Genomic DNA, 19824 nt, shown 5'->3' on the forward strand with positions numbered 1-19824 from the left:
AAACTGCATCTCCAGATGGAGGTTGGGGAGGGGCTCGGAAATGCAGGCGCAGAGAAATTTCCAAACCAGGCTAGACCTCCCAGAGGGGAATTCTGCCCCGCCCAAGGTCACACGGGAAGGTCACAGCCGCAGGAACCCCTCCTCCAGTCCTGGCCTGCTGCACGCATTCCCAAGTCATGCCATGGGAGCCTGGAACCGCCCCTGTGCCTCAGTTTCCCACCTGGAGAAGGGGGACAGACCCCCACAGGTTGCTCTGAGAGCGCACGTAATATGTTGGAAGAACGGCCGTCACAGAGCAAGGGACGCAGGACAACTACCTGTTGCCAACCGTCGCTGGCGCTGGGGCCTCAGCCTGGATCACAGACTGACCTGGGAATCCCTCAGCAAACGCCCAACACCCTGGCCGCAGGCGGCACTCTATTCCCCCCCACCCCCAATTTTGCACAACGTGCCCCTGCTGCTGCTTGGCTAAAACACTTCAGTTCCTGACAAAGAGGAATTTACGGGTGTGCCCGGTGACACCAGAGGGTTTCCGAAAGGTGCCCAACAGCAGCATGGAGGTCACAGGTGGTCACAGGTCACATGGAGGTCACCCTGGCTGAACACAGATGATGCCCAGGGACCCTCTGGACGGGGAGACACAGGCCACTGGGCGTGCCTCGCCCGGTGGGCACCAGAAAGCACCTGCCCTCTGCTGAGTCCAACCGGGACGCCCGGGTACGGGGGTGGGGGCTTATTACCGGCTGTGCGAGTGGGGTGACCTCTGAGAATTTCTGTGTCTGAAGTTGGGGGCTGAGAGTGGCCTCACAGGGCTTTGGAGGGACAAATGGCTGCCACTGCAGAGTGGCTACGCCTCGGGCGAAGCATGGGGCCTGTCTCCTTCAGCCCCGTCTCTGCTCCAGGGGCCCTGGCACAGGAGCACAGAAAGCGTGTCCTCTGTCACCCCCCACCCCACCCCAGGGACACGGCCTGTGGGTGAAGTCAGGCTGCAGCCCGTCCCCGGCCGGGAGGCAACTGGGCTGTCACCCGGGAAACCACTTGGCTGACGGCCAGGGTGCAGCCCCAGGGTGACAGGGCTGTGCCTCCCGGAGAAGAGAAAGCGCCTAATCCCTGAGATTTGCCCCGAAAGCCGGGACATGGGCAGTCACTCATCACCCGGCAGGGACGGCCGCGCTGTTGTTTTTGGGTAGAATTTCTGAATCTTGTTCACTGTGTGTACTGATCCCAGGCCAAGCTCTCCAAATCTGGCTTTGGGGTGGGGTCAGCAGCGCTGGTTTAACCCCTTAATGATTTTAAAGCGGTGATCCGGGCCCTGCTGGCTGGGATGACTGTGGGACCTGAGGCCAGAGGGCTGGGCCAACAAGTGCTTTGCTGGATGGAGACCTGGCGGGGGGCACAGGCACGGCCAGGCCGGTGCCTTCCCTCCCAGGCCCCTGCACTGGGCTGCCGTGTCCAGGAGAGCAATTGTGCCCCACATGCAGACTACGTTGCGAACAGACCCCTCAGTTTCACGGCACAGAGTCCTCAGCTGGACACAGCGGCCCCACTACACACGTCACCAGTCCCTGTGACATGCTGACGGGAAGGGCCTTCCCTGGAAAGCCAGCCCGATCGGCGGCAGGGCCTCAGGGTCCCAGGGAGGCTGGGAGACCGCTTTTCAAAGAACAGGACCCATGGCTCAGGCATAAGTTGGTTCACCAGCACCCAGCACAGGGCTTGGCAGGGGGCGGAAAGCCAAGATGTCCCTGTTGACTGAGGTAATTCAAGGGTGACGGGACCTGGGGGCATGGGCTCCACTGTCCACTGCAGGCTGGGCCTGACAAGCCAGCCAGACAGCACAGGGCATGCCTGCTAAACAGCTCCCAGGGAGCTCGAGCCACTTTGGGGCCAATGGTCCGGCTCTGTCCCCTTGGGGGCTCCAAGCTGTCAACAGCTCCCAACGCCCGTAGTCCTCACTGGAACTTATCTAGTCCGACCCTGCCCCCTCCCCCCAAAAAACTACAACCTCCCAGCTGGGTCACAATACACACACGCCCTCTGGGTCCTGGGACCCAGCATGCGTCACCTGGCAGTTTTACTGAGAAGGGAAACAGAAGCTCAGAGAGGTTACGTGACCAACCTGAGGTCACACAGCCAGAAGCAGAGAACCAGGATTCAAGCCCAGAAGGTTTTACTCCAAGTTTAGTACTTGGGCTTCAGACATAGAAGACTTGGCCATGTTTTGTTCCAAAAGGGCCGACACCGTCATTGATAAACTTGAAACAGAATAATTGTCTTGGCTAGTGTGGCTCAGTGGACTGAGTGTCGGCCTGCAAACCAAAGGGTCACTGGTTTGATTCTCAGTCAGGTCTCACACGCCTGGGTTGTGGGCCAGGTCCCCAGTGGGGGCGTGTGAGAGGCAACCACACACTGATGTTTTTCTCCCTCTCTTTCTCTCTGCCTTCCCTTCTAGGAATCAGTAAAATCTTAACACGCTCACAGATGAAGTTTAGAATATTACTTCAAAACGAAGAGTTTAGTTACCTCTAAGAGGGGGGTGGGAAGGACCGTCTGTCCGTCTGTCAGAGGGGCCGGCGATCTGGTCACATTTCGAGGCTCCACAACACCTTCAGCACAGGCAGCGTGGGAGACAGTGGGAACTGCCGGGTCCCTTTTCAGGGAAAAGGCTCAGGCCCCGTTAGTACCGGCATCACCCACACCCGCTGTGTGCCAGGCTCTGCCAGGCACGTCCAATATGGGTGCATCTAATCACATTAACTGGAGTCGGTAATGAGGGCACAGCCCTCCGAACCCTAACATAGGCGACCCTCTCTAGGGGAGCCAGGCAGCCCTGTGACTGTCCACTCATTCAGACCGGGCGCAGGCCTGGCTGCCCCCGTGCCTGGCCAGCGGGGCTCAGGCTGGAACTGAGGATAGGGACCCTGGGTTCCCCGGGGGCCCCAGGGGCCTTCACAGCCGCCTGGGGAGTGACTGCAAAAGGACTTGGGTCTTGGCGCCTGCTTGCCGACCGCAGCTCCGACCTGCAGGCTGTGGGACCCCAGGCCAGCCCCTCAGTTTTTCTTCTCTGAACGGTGATGCCAGCCCAGGGGCCTGTCCCACGCAACCCTCGAGTATCTAACCGTGGCCAGCCAGCGAGGGCTCTGTGCATGGGGGTGAGTGAACGCACATGGGGGCACCAGGTGGCTCATCTACCCCCAAGGTTGCTGAGAGCAAAATCTCCAGTCCTGGCCCTGGGCCAGGAGGCCCTCGGTCTGGGGACTTGCGGCCGAGTCTCGGTACTATAAGGCTACCCTTTCTCCACGCCAGCAACCAGGAAACACTTCAGAAATGAGACCCCGTGTAGGTACACACTCATTGCCATGCACACCCACCGCACGCAGGTGTGCACCCCTACACACACACCCTGTATGCTCACACTCATCTCCCTCCACCTCCCCCATGAACAAGCCAAGGCAGACTGAGGGCTTTCCCAGGGACAAGTTCACGGAACAAAGAGGCATCTGGATTTCTGTTCCGATTGGTGGGTTATGATGAAGGCAGGTTCCTGGCCAGAGAGCGCCCTGTCCAGCCTGGGCTCCGGCTCTGCTAGCAAATGTATGAGCAAGAAGGTGCGGCCTGGCCACAGGCAAGTCAGTGAGACGCCTTCCAGGCCCTGCACTTCTCCCAGCCCCAGGGCCCTGCAGACTTGAAGGGGTTCTTCACTCGCAGACTCCAGCCCCAGGGCCCTGCCAGCCTGTGCCCTTGCCCTCATTGGTGCCCCAGGGGAGCCCTCCCACCTCTGCCTCTTGTCCTGCTACCCCTGGGTTGAGAGTGCCTCTCCCTGACTCACTCCTATGTGGCCGTCAAGACCCACACTCATGTTACCTCTTCCAAGAAGCCCTCCTGGACTGCTCTGTGACACTGGCTAGGCTGCCTCTCCCCTGCACGTCCAGCACAGTCCACGCGGGTTTAGAAGGGTTGGTGTCTGTCTCTGTGCTGGGCTGGGAGCTCCCAGGGGTGTGGGATGCATCTTCCAATGACCTCAGCCCCGCCCCCCAGCCACCTGGGCCTGGCCCACAGGGGCTTAGCATTTTCTGGACTGCAGCGAAGGGCAGGAGATGGGGCAACGGCGTCCTGGCAAAGCAGAAGACTCGGTGGGGACCGGGGGAGGGAGCAGAGGAGGGCTGGTGCATGCAGCCATAGGAGCCGACGCCCAGCCTGGCTTGGCACTGGGTTGGGGGTGTCCCTGGGTCAGGGAAGAGAGTGACAGAGACCTAGTGTCTGAACTTCAGGATGTCAGTTGGGAGCCACTGACCTGCACTGGTACACAAGTTCAAGGCCTAGGCCAGCACTCCCTCCATGATTCCTGCGGGAGGGGCCCCTCATAGCTTCAAGGCCACCCCCTCTTCTGAGTGAAGAGCCCCGTTCAAGTCTACAGGGTCCAGAGAGGAGGTTCAAAAATGCCACCATGCAGAGGGAGGGCAAAGGTCCTGGAACGTCCACTCACGCTTCCCCGGGCCAGTACTGGCGCCTGCCAGGTGCCGCCGCCTCTCTGCGGCCTGTCCTGATGTGCCCCCGCAGGGGCAGCCCCGGCTCTGCACCCATGGCACCACCTCTCACGCACTCTCCTGTCACCCTCTGGGGACTGCCATCCTCCCCAGAGGGTGACACTGCAGCCTCTTCACCCAGCACTTAGTAGGTGCTTAAGAGGCCCTGCGGAGTGCAGGAGCCAGTTACTGGACGAGCCCTGCAGGCCTGCCCGCCCTTAACCACATCCCAGAGTCTGCCCCCTGCCCGAGCCTGGCCACAGGGCACAGGGGAGCTGGTGTGGCCAGCGTTAGCTCCTTGTGGACCCTCCCCACCAGCTGGACCTTAGTCAGGGAGAGGCAGGGCCTGGAGAAGCTCCGGGGAGCCGCTGGGTCTGAAACCACCACTCACAGCCGAATGAGGCCACGCGAACCCTGGATTCGTCTGTTTCTAGGTCTCTGAGGCCGTAGCAGGCACATCACAGCTTAAGTGAAAGGCTGGCGAGAACAGCAGGAGGCCCAGAGCTCACACCTCAGGTCCCGCCACACGGATTTGTTCTTTGTGCTCATCCCTGTTTTAACAAAAGCAGTGCCTGCCTGTGAATTCTGCAAAGACTAAAACAACACAACTACCCACTCTCTCTGGGAAGAACAAGGAGCGAGTCCGCTTCAGTATTTCAGGTTAATTTGGGGCAAACGGGGGCTAACCAGCCGGAGTGCTGGGGCTGCTCGTGTTTGACGTGTCGTTTGTAAGGGACGCCTTCCAACACAGCTGAATTCTACGACCCTCAATTCACACACTAGTGGCCAGACACTGGCTGTTTTACCTCGAAAATCGGACACGACCTGAGGAGGGCTGTTGTCCCAGCCTCACCACTCCAACGGGCCCTCCTTGCTGGGAAGGGGTCAGCGGGCCCCCGAAAGCTGCTCGCCCACTGAGCCCAAGCCGAGGAGGCCTCCAGCAAATGCCCGAGGGCACACTGCATGTCAGTGCCCCATGGGGAACAGTCCCCACCCACACGACACTCACCCTGTAGGCCAAGGGTGTCAAACTCATTGTCATTGGGGGGCCACGTCAGCTTCCCAGTTCCCTCCAAGGGCTGAATATAATTTTAGGACTATATAAATGTAACTACTCCTTAACTGTTAAGGGAGAGCTTGGCACTGCTGAAATTCTGGCAAAGCTGCCTCAGTGTAGATCTTTCCACCTTCCTTACGAAAAAGAGCCAAGCAGCCGTGGTGAGCAGGCAGGGTGGCGGACAGCTGAGACCCAGGACCAGCCGGGGTGGCCATGGTTACCGATGGCTGGTCATCCACTGCCTGTGCCCATGGCAGCTGGGGGTCCCCCATCCGTCCCGGCCCTTCTCCAAGCACGCCCCCAACAGCTGGCACCCTGTGGAATGAAGGGCTTGGAGCGGGGAAAGGGAGCCTTTGAGGTGGCCTGAGGATCCCTCGGGCGTGAGTCCAGGTTTTTGCAGAGGTTGAAAACGCATTCTTCATGTTCCCCGACAGCTGGCTGGAGAGGAATGTGACAGAAAGGCCTTCGGGGAGACAGAGGCAGCAGGCCCTGCCCCGCCCCAGAGCCACCCCAGCCCTGCTCTGGCTTGGTCGTCAGAGGACATGCAGGGGGACGGCTGGCACTTTTAGGTCCTTAGTCAAGTTAGGGCCCTTTCTCCTGTTATTGTTCAGGGGAAGGGAGCACGGCAGCCACCAGGGCCTGGCAGCTTGTATCCTCTTTTTCCCCTGGGACACCTGAGCTCTCAGCAACTTTGCCCAACCAGCACTGGTGTCGGGGGTGCCAGCACTGGTGTCGGGGGCGCCAGCCCTAGGCGTTGTGGGAGAGCCAGGCTCTAGGCCTGCTCTACCCACGGCCCGCACCCAGCAGAGGGGACTCCGGCCAGCCTTCTGCCCTCTCTGGCCCTTGCTCCCTCATCTGTGCACTGAGGTGACCCCTGGCAGTGACGATAAACACCTGCTCCCAGCACTGATTCAGTGTTTAGAGTTGCTCCTTCATGTACAGTGACACTCAGCTCAGACCTCACCTCTTCCAGGAAGCCTTCCTTCCTGACCCCAGTGTCCACACAGGGCGTGGCCTGGAGCGGGCAGGCATTCAGATAATACCTGAGTAGTTAGGTGTTCCTCCCTGAGTGCTTCTGGTGGCGTGAGGCCACACGCAGGTTTCTCAATGGTCTGGGAGCCCCCCTCCCCTGAGAACTCTCTCCCCCGCTTTCCTCTGACAAAGGGTTTCTGTCTCAGACGTCGCCTGAAATGAGAAATGGGTCTGCGGTTTTTCAGTTGCTCAGTCTCGGGAAGTCCTTCACCCAGTTCCCTCCTTTGCCCAAGGGAGAGAGCCCCACCCATCCCTGGAGGTATTTGTGGGGACCAGCAAGACTCCGGACACAGGAGCTGGGCGGTGGTTCCCAGGCTCACACTGGGCTTGAGTCCAGGGCAGCAGAACCATCGATCGCTGGACGCAGCACCACACCCATGCCCAGGGCTGGCCAGTGCCAGCCCGCCCCCCGCCCCCCAGGCCTGGAAGCTTCTGGGGTACGTGGAAGGTGCTTGGGGCAGAAGAGGGGAGGCAAAGAGGCGGGGCTAGTAAACCAAGAGACGAGACCCCTGGCGGAGAAATGAGGCAGTGGCCAGAAGGTGTGGAGAGCCCATCTGGAAACCTGGAAACCTTGCCCCTCCAGCCTGGGTCCTTCCCTTAGAAGGTGACATTGGCAAATACCAGGAGCCAAACCGTACCAACGTCTTCGAACCCTACCGACGCCCAACACACACTGAGATGTGGAAGAGGCAAGGTGACAGGCAGGACAAACACCTAAGGGGCAGCAGGGCCCTCCCGCCCGCAGCACTGGTCTAGAATTCCACGGACCAGGGCACGTGTGACCGAGCACAGTGAGCACAAGATAGCCGCTGGGCCCCTGTGGCCTTGTCCACATTTCATTCCCAGGATGTGGGGGTGGTCGCTTCTCACACCCAGAGCTCTGTTTCAGGCCCCACTCTGCCCCGAGTCAACGCGAGAAGACTGGCCAACGCCCTTGACTCTCTGGGCCTCAGTTTCCCCTTCTACAAACAAAGGAGTTGGCAAAGGTGGGTGCCAGGAGGCTCTGACATGCCAGGATTTTCTGCCCCAGTGGATGGGAAGCCAAGAAAGTGCGCCTCCCAGGTTGGTTCTGTTTAGAGTGTAGATGTTGCTAGAAAAATGTGCTGGTTTGCCCTGGGCCTGGCCAGCTGCTGCCCAACCCCCTGGCTTAGGTCACTGCAGGGAGAACTCAACTGGGAGCTGAAGGCCCCAACACTACTGGGAAACCAGTCCCAGGAGAGCCCAGGCCCTGGGGACTTGCTGCCGCCTCCCTGCTCAGCGCTGTTTTCCTGACCTCTCCCCCACTGGAATGCAGGGCCCTGGAGGCAAGGGCTGCTCCGCATTTCTCTGTATCTACAAGGCCCAGCCCAAGGCCTAGAGCAGGGGGCTCGGGAATTAGGTCCCATGTGCTGTGAATTACCCCAGGGCAGCCATTTCGCAGCCCCCCCCCACCCCCGCCCAAACCCTGACTCTATCCCTCCTGCCTGTCCTCATCCCCAGGTGCCTGAAGGCTCCTTGAGGATCTCTTTGTCTAATAATGGGGGAAACTGAGGCCAGAGTGGGCAGGGGCTCCAGGGCAAGCTGCATGTTTTACGATGGCAACAACCACACGGCGCGCCCTCCTTCGGGATCCCAGCGTGGGTAATGGAGCATTAATTGTAATTAACTAATTATTCCTGCTGCCAACCAGCGGAGGAGGCGGCTGGGGGCGGGGGGTCCCCCAGTGACTCAGTCGTGTTTACAACACGGAAACCCATTTAAGAGCTTGTAAAGTTGCTATAAATGGCCCTTTGGCAACGGGAATAACGATTCCCTGTCTCCAGCTGCCAGTGGAAGCGCGGTTTGGGCTTCAGAGAGACTGATTCTGAGATCCAACAGCGCCACCTGGAGGCCACGTTGTAAAACGCTCTGCTGGGGCCAATGGCAAGGACACCGCTTCCAGGCGAGACCACAGGGCCCAGGAGACCACGAAGCTCACTCCCCTCCCCCACTCACAATGAGGAAACAGAGGCCCAGGTTAGAACAGAAACTAGCCCTTTGTCGCTCAGCTTCTTGGAAAATGTTCAGAGTCTAAATCTAAGCCCAAAATGGCAGCTGTAAGCGTCAGGCCCCATGAGCTGGAACTCCGTAAAATGGGACAGTCGGGACAGATACTGGGAACCAGTTCCCCAGACTCACCCACGCAGTGCCTTTCCCCTCCGTCCTCACCCGAGGCCTCACTCAGCTGCCAAGGCCTGCAACTGCCGTCACCCTCCCCAGTCCTCCCTCGTGTGCCCAGGGCACTAACTGGTGGGGTGGGGAGGCTCCAGTGTACCCCACCGGCAGAGGGGCTAGGCGAATGCCCACTCCACGACACACACCCGGTTGTCTACGAGACTGACCCACAGAAGGGGACAGCTGGACACAGGCAAGGCCAGCCAGTTCTGGAGTGAGACCAGAGCTCAGGGCCCGACTCCCCACATGGCCTTGCCTGCTCCACAAGAACAAGGCACAGTGGCTCCCAGTGAGTAGAGGACGGCGCCCCGGGGTGCCCCAGGACCAGCGCTCCCCTGGGTGGTCTCGTCGGAGTCCGAGGCTGTGAGACCCAGAGATCTAGTTAACCCACCCACTTATGGGGGGGGCTGTCAGGAGAGCCGGTGGCACAGCTGAGGTGGGGTCCCAGACAGGCTCTGCCACCTGGGCGCCCCTGTGCACGGGCTCAGCTGGGGGTGCTGGAGGTCCCGGGGTGCTGCACCGAGAACCAGCTCCAGCTGCCCCGGTCGCTCTGTAACTAAGCCCTGAAGCACACGGATCGGATTGAGGCAGGGGACTTGGGGGAGCTGAGCTGGTCCAGAGAGGGTTGCCCACCAGAATGGCACGGCGGGCTGGGAGGATGCCTCAGGCCACTCACCCACGGTCATGCCGTCCGTGTACCGCTTGATGATGTCGAAGGAGTCCCGCAGGTTCCCTTCCGTGATGTCGAAGATGATGTCAGCGTGGTTGGCGGGGTACGCTGGCGTGATGGTCCGGACAAAGATGATCTCTGAGATGGGGAGGCACGGTGTGGGTAAGGGCACAGTGGGGGCTTGGCCACCCCCACAGTGCGCCCTCGGGTTCGGAGCGCCCAACAGGAGGAGCCGGCACCGAGAACCAGCTCCACCTGCCCCGGTGGCTCTGTAACTAAGCCCGGAGCCAGAGTTCACTGTGCGTGTGAGGGATACTTATACACACCGCTCACGAGTAACACGTGACCCCATCACGAGCAACTCGTGAGTGCTTAAGGCTTCTAAGGACTGGCATCTGAGCGCTGCGACCCACTGGGCAGCCAGGCCTCTGTCGTCCAGGAAGATCCGGGGCTGAAGCCCCTCAGGTCCCACCCGAGCCCTGCCTCCTGCCTCCCTGCCCCACCCCGCTGCGGCCAAACTCACGAAGAAGAGCGCTTTGCTCTCCCAAAGCCAGTGCCATTAGTGTTTGGAGTCTTTGCCCACTGGGCAGCGAGCCCTCACTTGGAAACAGGACCCCCCGTGTGGGGAAGTGGAAGGGCCCTGAGGGGTCATAGGTCATAGCCTGTCCCCCCTCCCTACCAATGGGGAAACTGAGGCCTGGAGAGATTTTTGGCTCTTTCCTGAGGTCACGAGCTAATGGGCAACAGGGCCAGCACGAAGTAGCTAGTGATTAGCCATGAATCTTCGTGAAGCTGAGAGACAGGGAAGGCAGGTGCATGAGGGGACAACGGGAGAGAGGTCGGGAAGTGCAAGGAGCAGGCCGGCCCCCTGTGCACGGTGACGGGGCGGGGCTGGGCTGGGCAGTTGGGTGGCCTTGTCCAGCTCCCAGACCACCTGGCTTGGGAAGCAGGGCAGCTGCCCCGGGGCCGGAGCACAAGGCCCCAACTCTCCCCTGGCTCTGCTCCATCGTCAGGGCATCCTCTCTCTGGGCCTCAGTTTCCTCATCTGTGAAGTGAAGGAGGCAGCTGGCCGGTGCCCACTACAGGTCCTTTCAGCACCAAAGATCAAGGCCTGGATTTCCTGGGCCCACAATGCAAACAGGTGTTCCTAGCCACGGCCTGCTCCCTGCAGAACTGACTTCGACCAGCAGGGCGGCTGTTCGCGCTCTGGGAAGAATTTGCCTGTGGTTGGGCACAACCCATCATTTTGCTTGGACAAATACCACACCAGCTGGCACCCTTCTCCGACCCAGGTCCATCCTGCCCTGCGAAGGGGCTGTGCCTCCTCGGGATGAGGCAGAGGGCCGGAGGCCGGCTGCCTGCTCCTTCAGCCACCCACATCCTTGGGGGCCTCTCCTGCCCTCACCACCCCTCAAGACCAGGCTTTACATCTGTCTCGTGCCCCTGTGCCCCTGGCAGGACCTGCCACGCGAAAACCCAGGGCGCAGTCATGCTGCGAACTGCCTTTCCCTGGGAGGCCCACAGGCCCTTGCTCGTCCCTGCGTCCCAGAAATGGCCCTGAGCCGGACACTCGGGAAGCTCAGCCTGCATTCACTGAATGACTGAACCACAGCCACCTCCTCCGAGGGCCAAGGACGAAGACTGCAGGGAGGCCAAGGGTGGCTGGGGACCACACCAGCGCCGGCATGGGGGCTGCACCCCCCAAAGCAAGGTGCCCAGTGCAGGGCCCAGTCACAGCCGCAGCTGGGCACCGCGGGCACGCTGCCCCGGCCCTGAACGGTGAACGGTGCTGAGACGCAGGCCTCCCCGGTGGGCATGGGAATGCTGATTCCTGCGCTCCTGGGCTCCCTGCACCCAGTCTACCCCTCCAACCCGTCTATGCCTGGGCGTCCAGGGTGGCAGTGAATTCCTATCTGGGTCACACTCATCCTTCAGCTCATGTCGCGTGAAGCCTCGGCTGCTCCAGCCCGAAAAGCCAGGCTTCGTGCCTCAGATGCCCACCACTCCCCACTCACCTGCAGGCCTTCCCAGATGTGTTCTGCTCTGCTCGGAACCCTCCTCTCTCCCTGTTCCCCGCTTCCACTAGAGTACCTCCTGTGGATCACTCAGGCCCCAGAGTAAAAGTCACTACCTCCTGGAGGCCCTTCCAGATTCCCCAGCACTTGGCACAGAATCAACACTTAATCGCTCCTTGCTGAATGACTGTTACCCATAAGAGACCCTGAACGGGGCCGGGAGTGGGCCGAATGGTGCCGCACAGTCTGGGGACAAGAGGAGAGGGCTACACTTCAACTCCCAAACCCACAGCTTTCCCAGGAGTGGCTTCCTCACAGGCAGCCTCCCTAGACCATGGCCGGGCCTCCCTTGGGACCCACAAGCCAATGCCAGGCTGCGGGGGTCGCCACTCACCTTCCGGGCGGCTGAACTCGCGGAAGGTGGACAGCGAGACGACGGTGTGGGAGATGGTGTGCACCGGGTCCAGCATGCAGGTGACGTCATTGGGGCGACAGGACTTGATGCAGCGGACAGTGTCTGTCTTGTCCTGGTGGGGCCTGAGAGGAACCAGAGCACAGGAGGAGGATGGGAAAGTTGGACCCGGCACTTCCACAGAGACGGGGCCCCTGGAGGAGTGGCAGGCGGCTAGGCCCACGGATGGCTCCCTGGAAAAACCAGTGGTGTCCGCAGCCTGGCTTCTCCATGAGGATGCCTCAGGGCCCCTCCTGCAAACTAGACCAGGACCCAAAGGCCAGAGACACGCCCCAGTTTCCGTCTGCCTGGCCGTGGATAAGGGAGGCTTTGCTATTTGCCGAGTGTATGAACTGAGCTCATTTCTACATCAGCAGACACGTGCATTCACTCACTCGCTCAGCAAGTCTGCTCCAGTGCCCCGGAGTGCCAGGCACCAGAGCACCGAGGGCCCTGCCTTCCTGGGGCCCTCCATCAGGTGGGTTGCGCGGGTCCCACACAAAGTGCCCCACTCCGTGCTCAGCACAAAGCAGTCCACTCTGCAGGGTCACTTGGCAGACAGGAAGGGGAAAAAAAGGTGCAGTTTGTTACAGGTCTGTGTTCTCGGCCTCATGCTAGACATACTTTTAAAATCTTTTTACCATAAAACAAAGTACAAGTGCCAATTCTGCACAAAACAAAGCTATAACTGAGTATTATAAGGCAAATGCCTTTATAATTACCACTCAGGTCAAGAAAGAGCTTCACCAGGCACCCGAGGCCTCTTCCCAGGGCCCGGCCTGACCCCTCCAGCACCGAACCCTCCTGCGGCCCCTGCCCCGAGCCTCCCGGCAATCTCCTGCCTAGGTTTCTTCATAGTTTCTATCACATAGGTGTGCATCTCAAGGCACAATCATTTAGACTCGTCCGTTACAATTATTTTTTATTACGGGTTTCCTCTCTGTCCTCATTTTCCACAACCTGTCTGCTAAGGAACAAGCATTCAAGCTGTAGCGCTCCCCATGCCTGGCCTTGCTGGCCCTGCATGTGCCCATGGCGGGGTGTGGCGGGGTCCTCTGTCCTGAGCACTGCCTGCCCACTGGCCGCTGACCTAGACCCTGTCAGAGGCAGGCCCGGTCCCTTTGGCCAGGTGATAGCTGGCAGAAAGTCTTCCATCAGGGGGCCCGCGGTATCTTCCTTTCTGTGCCGTCAGAGCTGAGACCCACTGATTCATCAGGGACTGCTGGACGCTGATAGGCTGGCTCCATTGTTTCTGTTTCATTTATTGGTTGGACAACTTCTGTAACAAGATGCTGCCCCTCCTCCGTGATCTGGTTACCAGGCAGAATAGTTCACAGAGCAAAAGCAGGGTCAATGCTGGATTCTTCCCTCCTATTTACCAGTTTTAAGGATCACGAGCTAGCTAGCTGTCTATCACCACCCAGAAGTTACCAATGATGATTTCAACATCAGTAGGAACGTAAAGTAGGACTTAAATAGGACTTAAACTATCTGATGTGTTTCTATCCATTGCATTCATCATCCTTTTCAATTTATTTCTATTTGTTTCTGAAATTGCTTTTTGCCTTGATATGAAATTATTTCATCACTTCATCTCTCAGTTTTTTTCCTAACTCTGACTTCCATTCTTCTTCCATTTTTGATCATTTTCTTAGCCCTTTTAGATCGGTTTCAGTTTGAATGTCGTCTGTGAGCGCATCTTTCCGGTATTCTGCCATTACCCAGAGGCAGGTCGGTCTGTTCTCTAGTCCCTTTTCTTACAGTAACTGTATAGGACATTTAACCTTCATAGTTTTCGGTTGAATGTTTTTCTGTGAAACTAGTTTTCCTACAGTTTTAAGAAGAGGCATGGTTCATAGTAGGGTTTTTTGTTGTTTTTTTTTGTTTTTGCTTGTTTTGTTTTTCAGCTTTGCAGAGTTCCCTCATCTGTCATTCCTGGCAGCTTGCTTTCTGATATTCCTGTTGCCTGGACTTCTATCTCCATCGTCCCCATGGTCTCTTCTCCACTCAGTTTCCTACTTCATTCCCAGCAACTTTTGTGCAATGTGAGATCATGAGCTTCAGGGAACTCCTGGGAGTTCAGCTGCAAGAATTCCCACGGGCCAGGTGGCCCTTTAACCCTCCCGCAAGCCCCTGTGCACACTGGCCATGGGGGCGGGGAGCAAAATGACTCCCAGTGTCAGCTGCTGCCCCCGAATTGGCCTATTAGACTTTGCAGGGAATGTCTGTGATCTGTTTAGAGGTTTCCTTAAACTCCTTCCTCCCGCATGCATGCCAGCTCCACACAGGTGGGCATGAGCTGTATTTTGGGGTTTGTGGGGTACCCTGTCATCTCGTTTAGTTGTAAATGTTTTCCAGGGATTTAAAAAATTCCTCATCTAGCCCTGGCTGGTGAGCTCGGGCCTTCGAACCAAAGGATCGAGGTTCGATTCCCATTTGGGGCAGATGCCTGGGTTGTGGGCCAGTTCCCAGTAGGGGACACACGAGAGGCAACCATACACTGATGTTTCCTCCTCTCCCTCTCTCCTTCCCTTCTCCTCTAAAGATAAATAAATAAAATCTTTAAAGAAAAAAAAATTCCCCATCTAGTTGTTCTGTGCAATTTAGTTGGGACCTAGAGAGCTTCGAACCCCAGGGGCTGTGTCTTCCCAGAATCGGTGCTGGACACTCGGCCCACACTGTCCCATCTAACTTCACAGCTCTTCCCTCTACACCATGCTGCCTCCTCCTTTAGCCAATAGAATGTCTCATTCTGTCCATGGAAACTGTAGATGGCGCTGGTACCCAGGCTTCCCGAGACGAGGCCAGAGGACAACCCGACCGGCACTGCCTAGTCCCAGTGGCCCTGCCCTCTTCAGAGAATGTGAGGCGGCATGAACAGGGCTCCGGCATAGATGCCCGGGGCCAGGCTGCCTGGGCTTGAATCCCAGCGCCCCCTCTCCTCCAGTGCCAGCTGGGAGGCTTTGGGTGAGTGACAAGCTCCCTACGTGTCCACGTCTTTCTCGTGAGGTGAGGTCACAACAGCACTTTCCCCGCAAGGCTGTGGTGAGGGTCAGTTCAGCACTTGGAACAATGCCTGGCGCACAGTAAGCAGAGTGTTAGCTGTCACGGTTCTTATTATCATCGTCATAATGACAATCACGATTATGACAATGTCCCCTTGGGAGTCTGGCTGGGTACAGAGACTCAGTCAGGAGTGCGCAGGTCTGGGTGGCAGAGGGGATGGCGGCTCTGCGCACCGATGACCCCGGGTCCATGCCGACCCTCTGAAGGTTCACTCCGCATCTGAATCAAGATCCAGATGAACTCTCAGGCGCCATCTAGTGGGTGAAGAAGCCAACAGTGCTGCCTGCCTGCCACGTACCAGACATGCCCTTGTGTGTAGTTTCCATGATCTCCAAACTAATCCGTGTGCGGGGCCCTAGCATGCGAGTGGCATCTTGCCAGGGGCTAGGGACACAGTGCTGAACGAGGCGGACTTGGTCGCCTTCATGGAGCTTGCTGGATGGTGGGGAAGACAGAGAAGAAATGGCCATTAAGAACTGTGATAATCACCATGAAGGAAGTAATAGGAGAAAGACTAACAGAAGAAATGTAAGCTCGTGGAAGGCCTTTCTGAGGAAAGAACACTTCAGCTGAAATTTAACTCACACTCAGGCGAAGGGTGCAAAGCATGAGCAAGGAACCTGAGGCAGCAAAGAGCGTGTCAGTGAGGCCTGAGGGAAGTGAGCAAGTGGATGGGGGCGGGGGGGCCTTGAAAAACACGTTGAGGACTTTTGACACTGGTTTGGCTGCAGTTGTGGTGGAGAGGGAGAGAGCCAGGTGGGTCAGCGCCCACATGGAGCGGTGTCACGGAGTGGGATAGTCAGCCGTGCAGCCTGCAAACCGAGGTTTGACAACCAGCTGTGTGACCTCGGGCAGATCCCTCACCCTCTCTGAGTCTCCAGGAGGCCAATAGACCTGCCTTGAGGTACTGGAGGTGGCGCATGCGCAGGGCCGGTTGCCCACCCAGTGGTTCCCGCAAGCAGCACTTTCGCTGCCTCCTCCCAGCTCAGGCAGGCGCATCCTCGGCGGACGCACCGACCTCACTTCGGCAAGTGATGCCGAATCTTGGATGCGGCATCCAAGATGCCGCAACAGCGCTCAGCGTTATGTACCACGAAGTCAGGCTTCTCGTGGGATGAGCGGGACAGCAAATTCACATCTCACACACATACACACACATCTCTGTTTTGCCTCCATGAGATGCTCAGCTCCAGACAACATGACAAAGAAACCAAGCTGGAGCCTGAAGCCTGGATCCAAACAGGCCATGTGACCTTGGCCAAGCTCCTCCCATTCTTGGGGCCTCAGTTTCCACATTTGTAAAATGAGAGGAGATGGCGCGTCTCCATCATCGTCCTCTGGGCTCAAAATGGAGAAGAGAGAACTCATCTGACACGGTGCACTGAGCTCCGTTTTCCCCTCGCCTGGGCTCCCAGGAGATATGGACAGTGATTCCCATCGACAGACGCACCGCGGTGTGCACCCCCTTATGGAAGACACCCCTCCGTCATCCTCTGGGGCGCTAGGCAGTGGCAAGTGCTTAGCTCACTCCGGATGATAAGCAGCACAGAGACTTCCAACCGCCCCAAATAAAAAAACCAAGGCACTCGAGGCATGCGGGGTGGGATCGCCTGCTAAACTTTATTAAAATCCCGGCAAGGAGGGTTAGGAAAGCGACAAGAGAGAGCCCCACGGCCCAAAGCGAGTGCTCAGAGATCTGCAGACACAAAGATGAAAAGCTTGGCCACAAAGGAGCTGACGGTGCCGTGGCGATAGAGGTCCATCTTGACGGTCAGGAGCAGGTCCCTGGGCTCGGGGACGGGCTTGGTGAGGGCCACCACCCCACTGTGGTGGCTCACCTTCCGGGTGGTGAAAAAGCCCTCCTCATTGCCGCTGGTGATGGCCAGCTGCATGCTGTCCCCGGGGACAGAACTGGAGGGGCCCATGCGGAAAACCACCGCAGGCACTTGGATGTTGGTGGGGAAAGAAAGGTGGTAGTGGGTTATTCTCAGAGGCAGCTTGTGGCACTCCTGATTCTCATGGCAGGGCAAGCGCTCACAGCGGCTGCAAGAAAAGTGGACAGAGAGACAAGGAGAGGGTTAGGGCCCGTTCAGCAAGCAGAGAAACAACAGAGCGCGGGGAGCGGGGCGCGCTGTGCGGGGCCTCCCGCCGCCCCTCTGGCCAGTTCGGTCCGTGGGAAGGGCGCCCCTCACTCACCTGCGGGCGGTGCCGTGGCCTCGGGGCTGCGGACTCAGGCACCAGCCTCTTCCAACACCCCGGGGAGTGCTGGGTGGCTGGGGCCAAGGGTTGCGCCCAGACCGAGGTGCGTCCCCTTCTCACTGGCAGAGCCCCACCCTGGGCTGCACTCGCCAGCACACCTGCCCTCTGGGTGGCACCAGGCTCCTGGCCCTTCGGTGGCCGGGGCTCCGTAGGGCCCTCGGGGGGGGGGGGGGGTTAAGAGATGACCCCAGACATGATCGTTTTTGCCACTAGCAACCACAGCGGTTGCCATTTATCAGGTGTTTGCTGGCTATTCACCACCATCCATTCCCGGGTGTGATCACTGCCACTGTATTGCCAAGGTGGTTGTAGCGCCATTTTTCAAATGAGGAAACTGAGGCTGAGGCAGGGCCTTCCCAAAGTCGCAGGGTGAGGAAGCCAGATTGGTGCTCAGGTGTGAGGTCTGCTCCCCGTTCCCCTCACTAGGCCTCGTGCCCCAGTTCCCTATGTCCACGGGGCCAGCCAGGGCTTGGAATGGAGATGGAGACAGATTCTGACTTCCTGTGACAGGAGGGAGACAGACTCTAACTTCCTGTGACAGAATCGTGATAGTTTCTATCTTCCTGTGACAGAACGGTGACGGCTCCCAACTTCCTGTGACAGGAGGGAGACAGATCCTAACTTCCTGTTATAGGTTCTATTTTCCTGTGACAGAACAGTGACAGCCCCTAATTTCCTGTGGCAGGATGGAGACGGGATCTAACTTCTGTGACAGGAGGGAGACGGGATCTAACTTCCTGTGACAGAACAGTGATAGTTTCTATCTTCCTGTGACAGAACGGTGACAGCTCCCAACTTCCTGTGACAGGAGGGAGACAGATTCTAACTTCCTGTTATAGGTTCTAACTTCCTGTTATAGGTTCTATCTTCCTGTGACAGAACAGTGACAGCCCCTAATTTCCTGTGACAGGATGGAGACGGGATCTAACTTCTGTGACAGGAGGAAGACAGACTCTAACTTCCGGTATAGGTTGTAACTTCCTGTGACAGAACCGCGATAGTTTCTATCTTCCCGTGACAGAACGGTGATAGCTCCCAACTTCCTGTGACAGGAGGGAGACGGGATCTAACTTCCTCTGACAGGATGAGGACAGGAGCTGTCTTCCGCCACCTGAACTTCAGGCCCTTCGCACGACAAAGACAGCAGCCGTGGGAAGCAGACAAAGACAGCAGCCGTGGGAAGCAGAGTCGCGGGGCCCCAGGACTCGGCAGGGCGCCCCCGGGAGTCCTGCCGTCTCGGCTGCGTTTGCACTCTGCAGTCAGGAGCATCTCCCATCCCAGTCTTCCACCATGTCTCCATATCGGCTTTTCAAGTTTGCATGCCTCAAGTCGGCATCTGTTGTGAGTATGGACTCTTTTTACACCCTATTTCCAGGCTCTTCATCTGGGCTGACAGCAACCCTTCTATTCTGAGTGTTAGAAGGACAGCCCATGGCTCCACGGCACTGCAGGTGTGTGAGGAGCAGCAACAGTGAAGGGGGGTCACGCATGGGGGGAACCCGGAGGCAGAGGGGAGAAGTTGGGGAAAAGGTGGGCCTGGGTGCTGCAGCCCGACCCCAGAGACACCTCAGTGCAGGCCGGCGGGGAGCGGCCGGGGTGGCGTGGGAGGCCCTGGGGGACGATGCCGGGCATCCAGCTAGTCTACGGGCTTTCTCCTCCCACCAGCTCACTTGGCTGCCCCACACTGGTCTCCGCGTCTGCTGACGGGAGGACTGGAGCCCAGCGAGCCGCTCACCCCACAGTCTGTAGTTAGTGGCTGAGTGGGCCTGTCTCACTTACAGCCTTTGCACCTCCACACCCGTCTGCGCGCGCGCACTCGCGCCCCCTTCGGAGTCAGCGGGTGGATCTGGCCAGCAGGTGGCGCTAGAGCCTCCTCTATGCGAGTTGAGCTTTCCGACTTGTGTGCCGCCCCTCCCCTGTCCAAGGACAGGGTCTCGGACTTGGAAACATTAGCCCAGCCCACGTGGAAGGCGGGGAAGTGAAGTGTGCGTGATGCTCTGGTGTAGCTCCCACAGCCCCAACGCACTAGGCGGCCGAGCACTCTTCCCTCCTCAGTGGTCTCCACACTCCCAGTAACCAAAGCCCCCGAGCCCGCCTCACACTAGGCGTTTCTGGGCCTGGCTCCCTCTAGACCACCCGCTTCCCGAGGCCGTGGCCGCAGCTCTCTGGCGCCATCTCCAGGACCCAGCATGGGCTCGACACCTGCTATGTGTCCAGTAAATGCACACCCATCAACACAGTCCCGATCAGATCCAAGGTCAACTGTCCTACCCTGCTATGCCCCAAACTAACTGAAGCACCCCGGGAAGCCTCACCACTGTTTCTGGCAAACCTCCCAGGTAGACCGGGAATGGCAGCTGATGGATCCACACGGAGGACGGTCTGTCCTCACCACACCTACCACCCAGCGCAGGAGAGCCAGCCCCTGGGGCCCCGTGCCTTGGTTTCCATCTCATCACACACACGACAAAGATGTGCCCCGATTTTCCTCTTTGACACACTGAATCACAAGACCCCAGATTCCATGAAAACGCAATTGGGAAAGCCACCATGTA

General features: G+C 58.5%; 1 protein-coding gene across 3 annotated transcripts in view; it reads right to left on the bottom strand.

Moving 5' to 3' along the window:
• Positions 1-19824, bottom strand: part of FBLN1 (fibulin 1) — a 66207-nt gene that overhangs the window by 8138 nt on the left and 38245 nt on the right. For 2 of the 3 annotated variants that reach the window (XM_037049570.1, XM_037049552.1), the window contains 2 exons: positions 11888-12030; positions 9485-9616 (listed from right to left, as the gene is read on the bottom strand). In XM_037049570.1, coding sequence (XP_036905465.1) covers positions 9485-9616; positions 11888-12030 — 275 coding nt within the window. Of the gene's footprint in view, positions 1-9484; positions 9617-11887; positions 12031-16604; positions 17054-19824 lie in introns of those variants that run through there. The other variant, XM_037049561.1, reaches the window with a different exon arrangement.

Source organism: Sturnira hondurensis, unplaced genomic scaffold (genome assembly GCF_014824575.4).
Source record: "Sturnira hondurensis isolate 20B ecotype Veracruz unplaced genomic scaffold, ASM1482457v3 Scaffold0000780, whole genome shotgun sequence".
Classification (NCBI taxonomy): Eukaryota; Metazoa; Chordata; class Mammalia; order Chiroptera; family Phyllostomidae; genus Sturnira; species Sturnira hondurensis.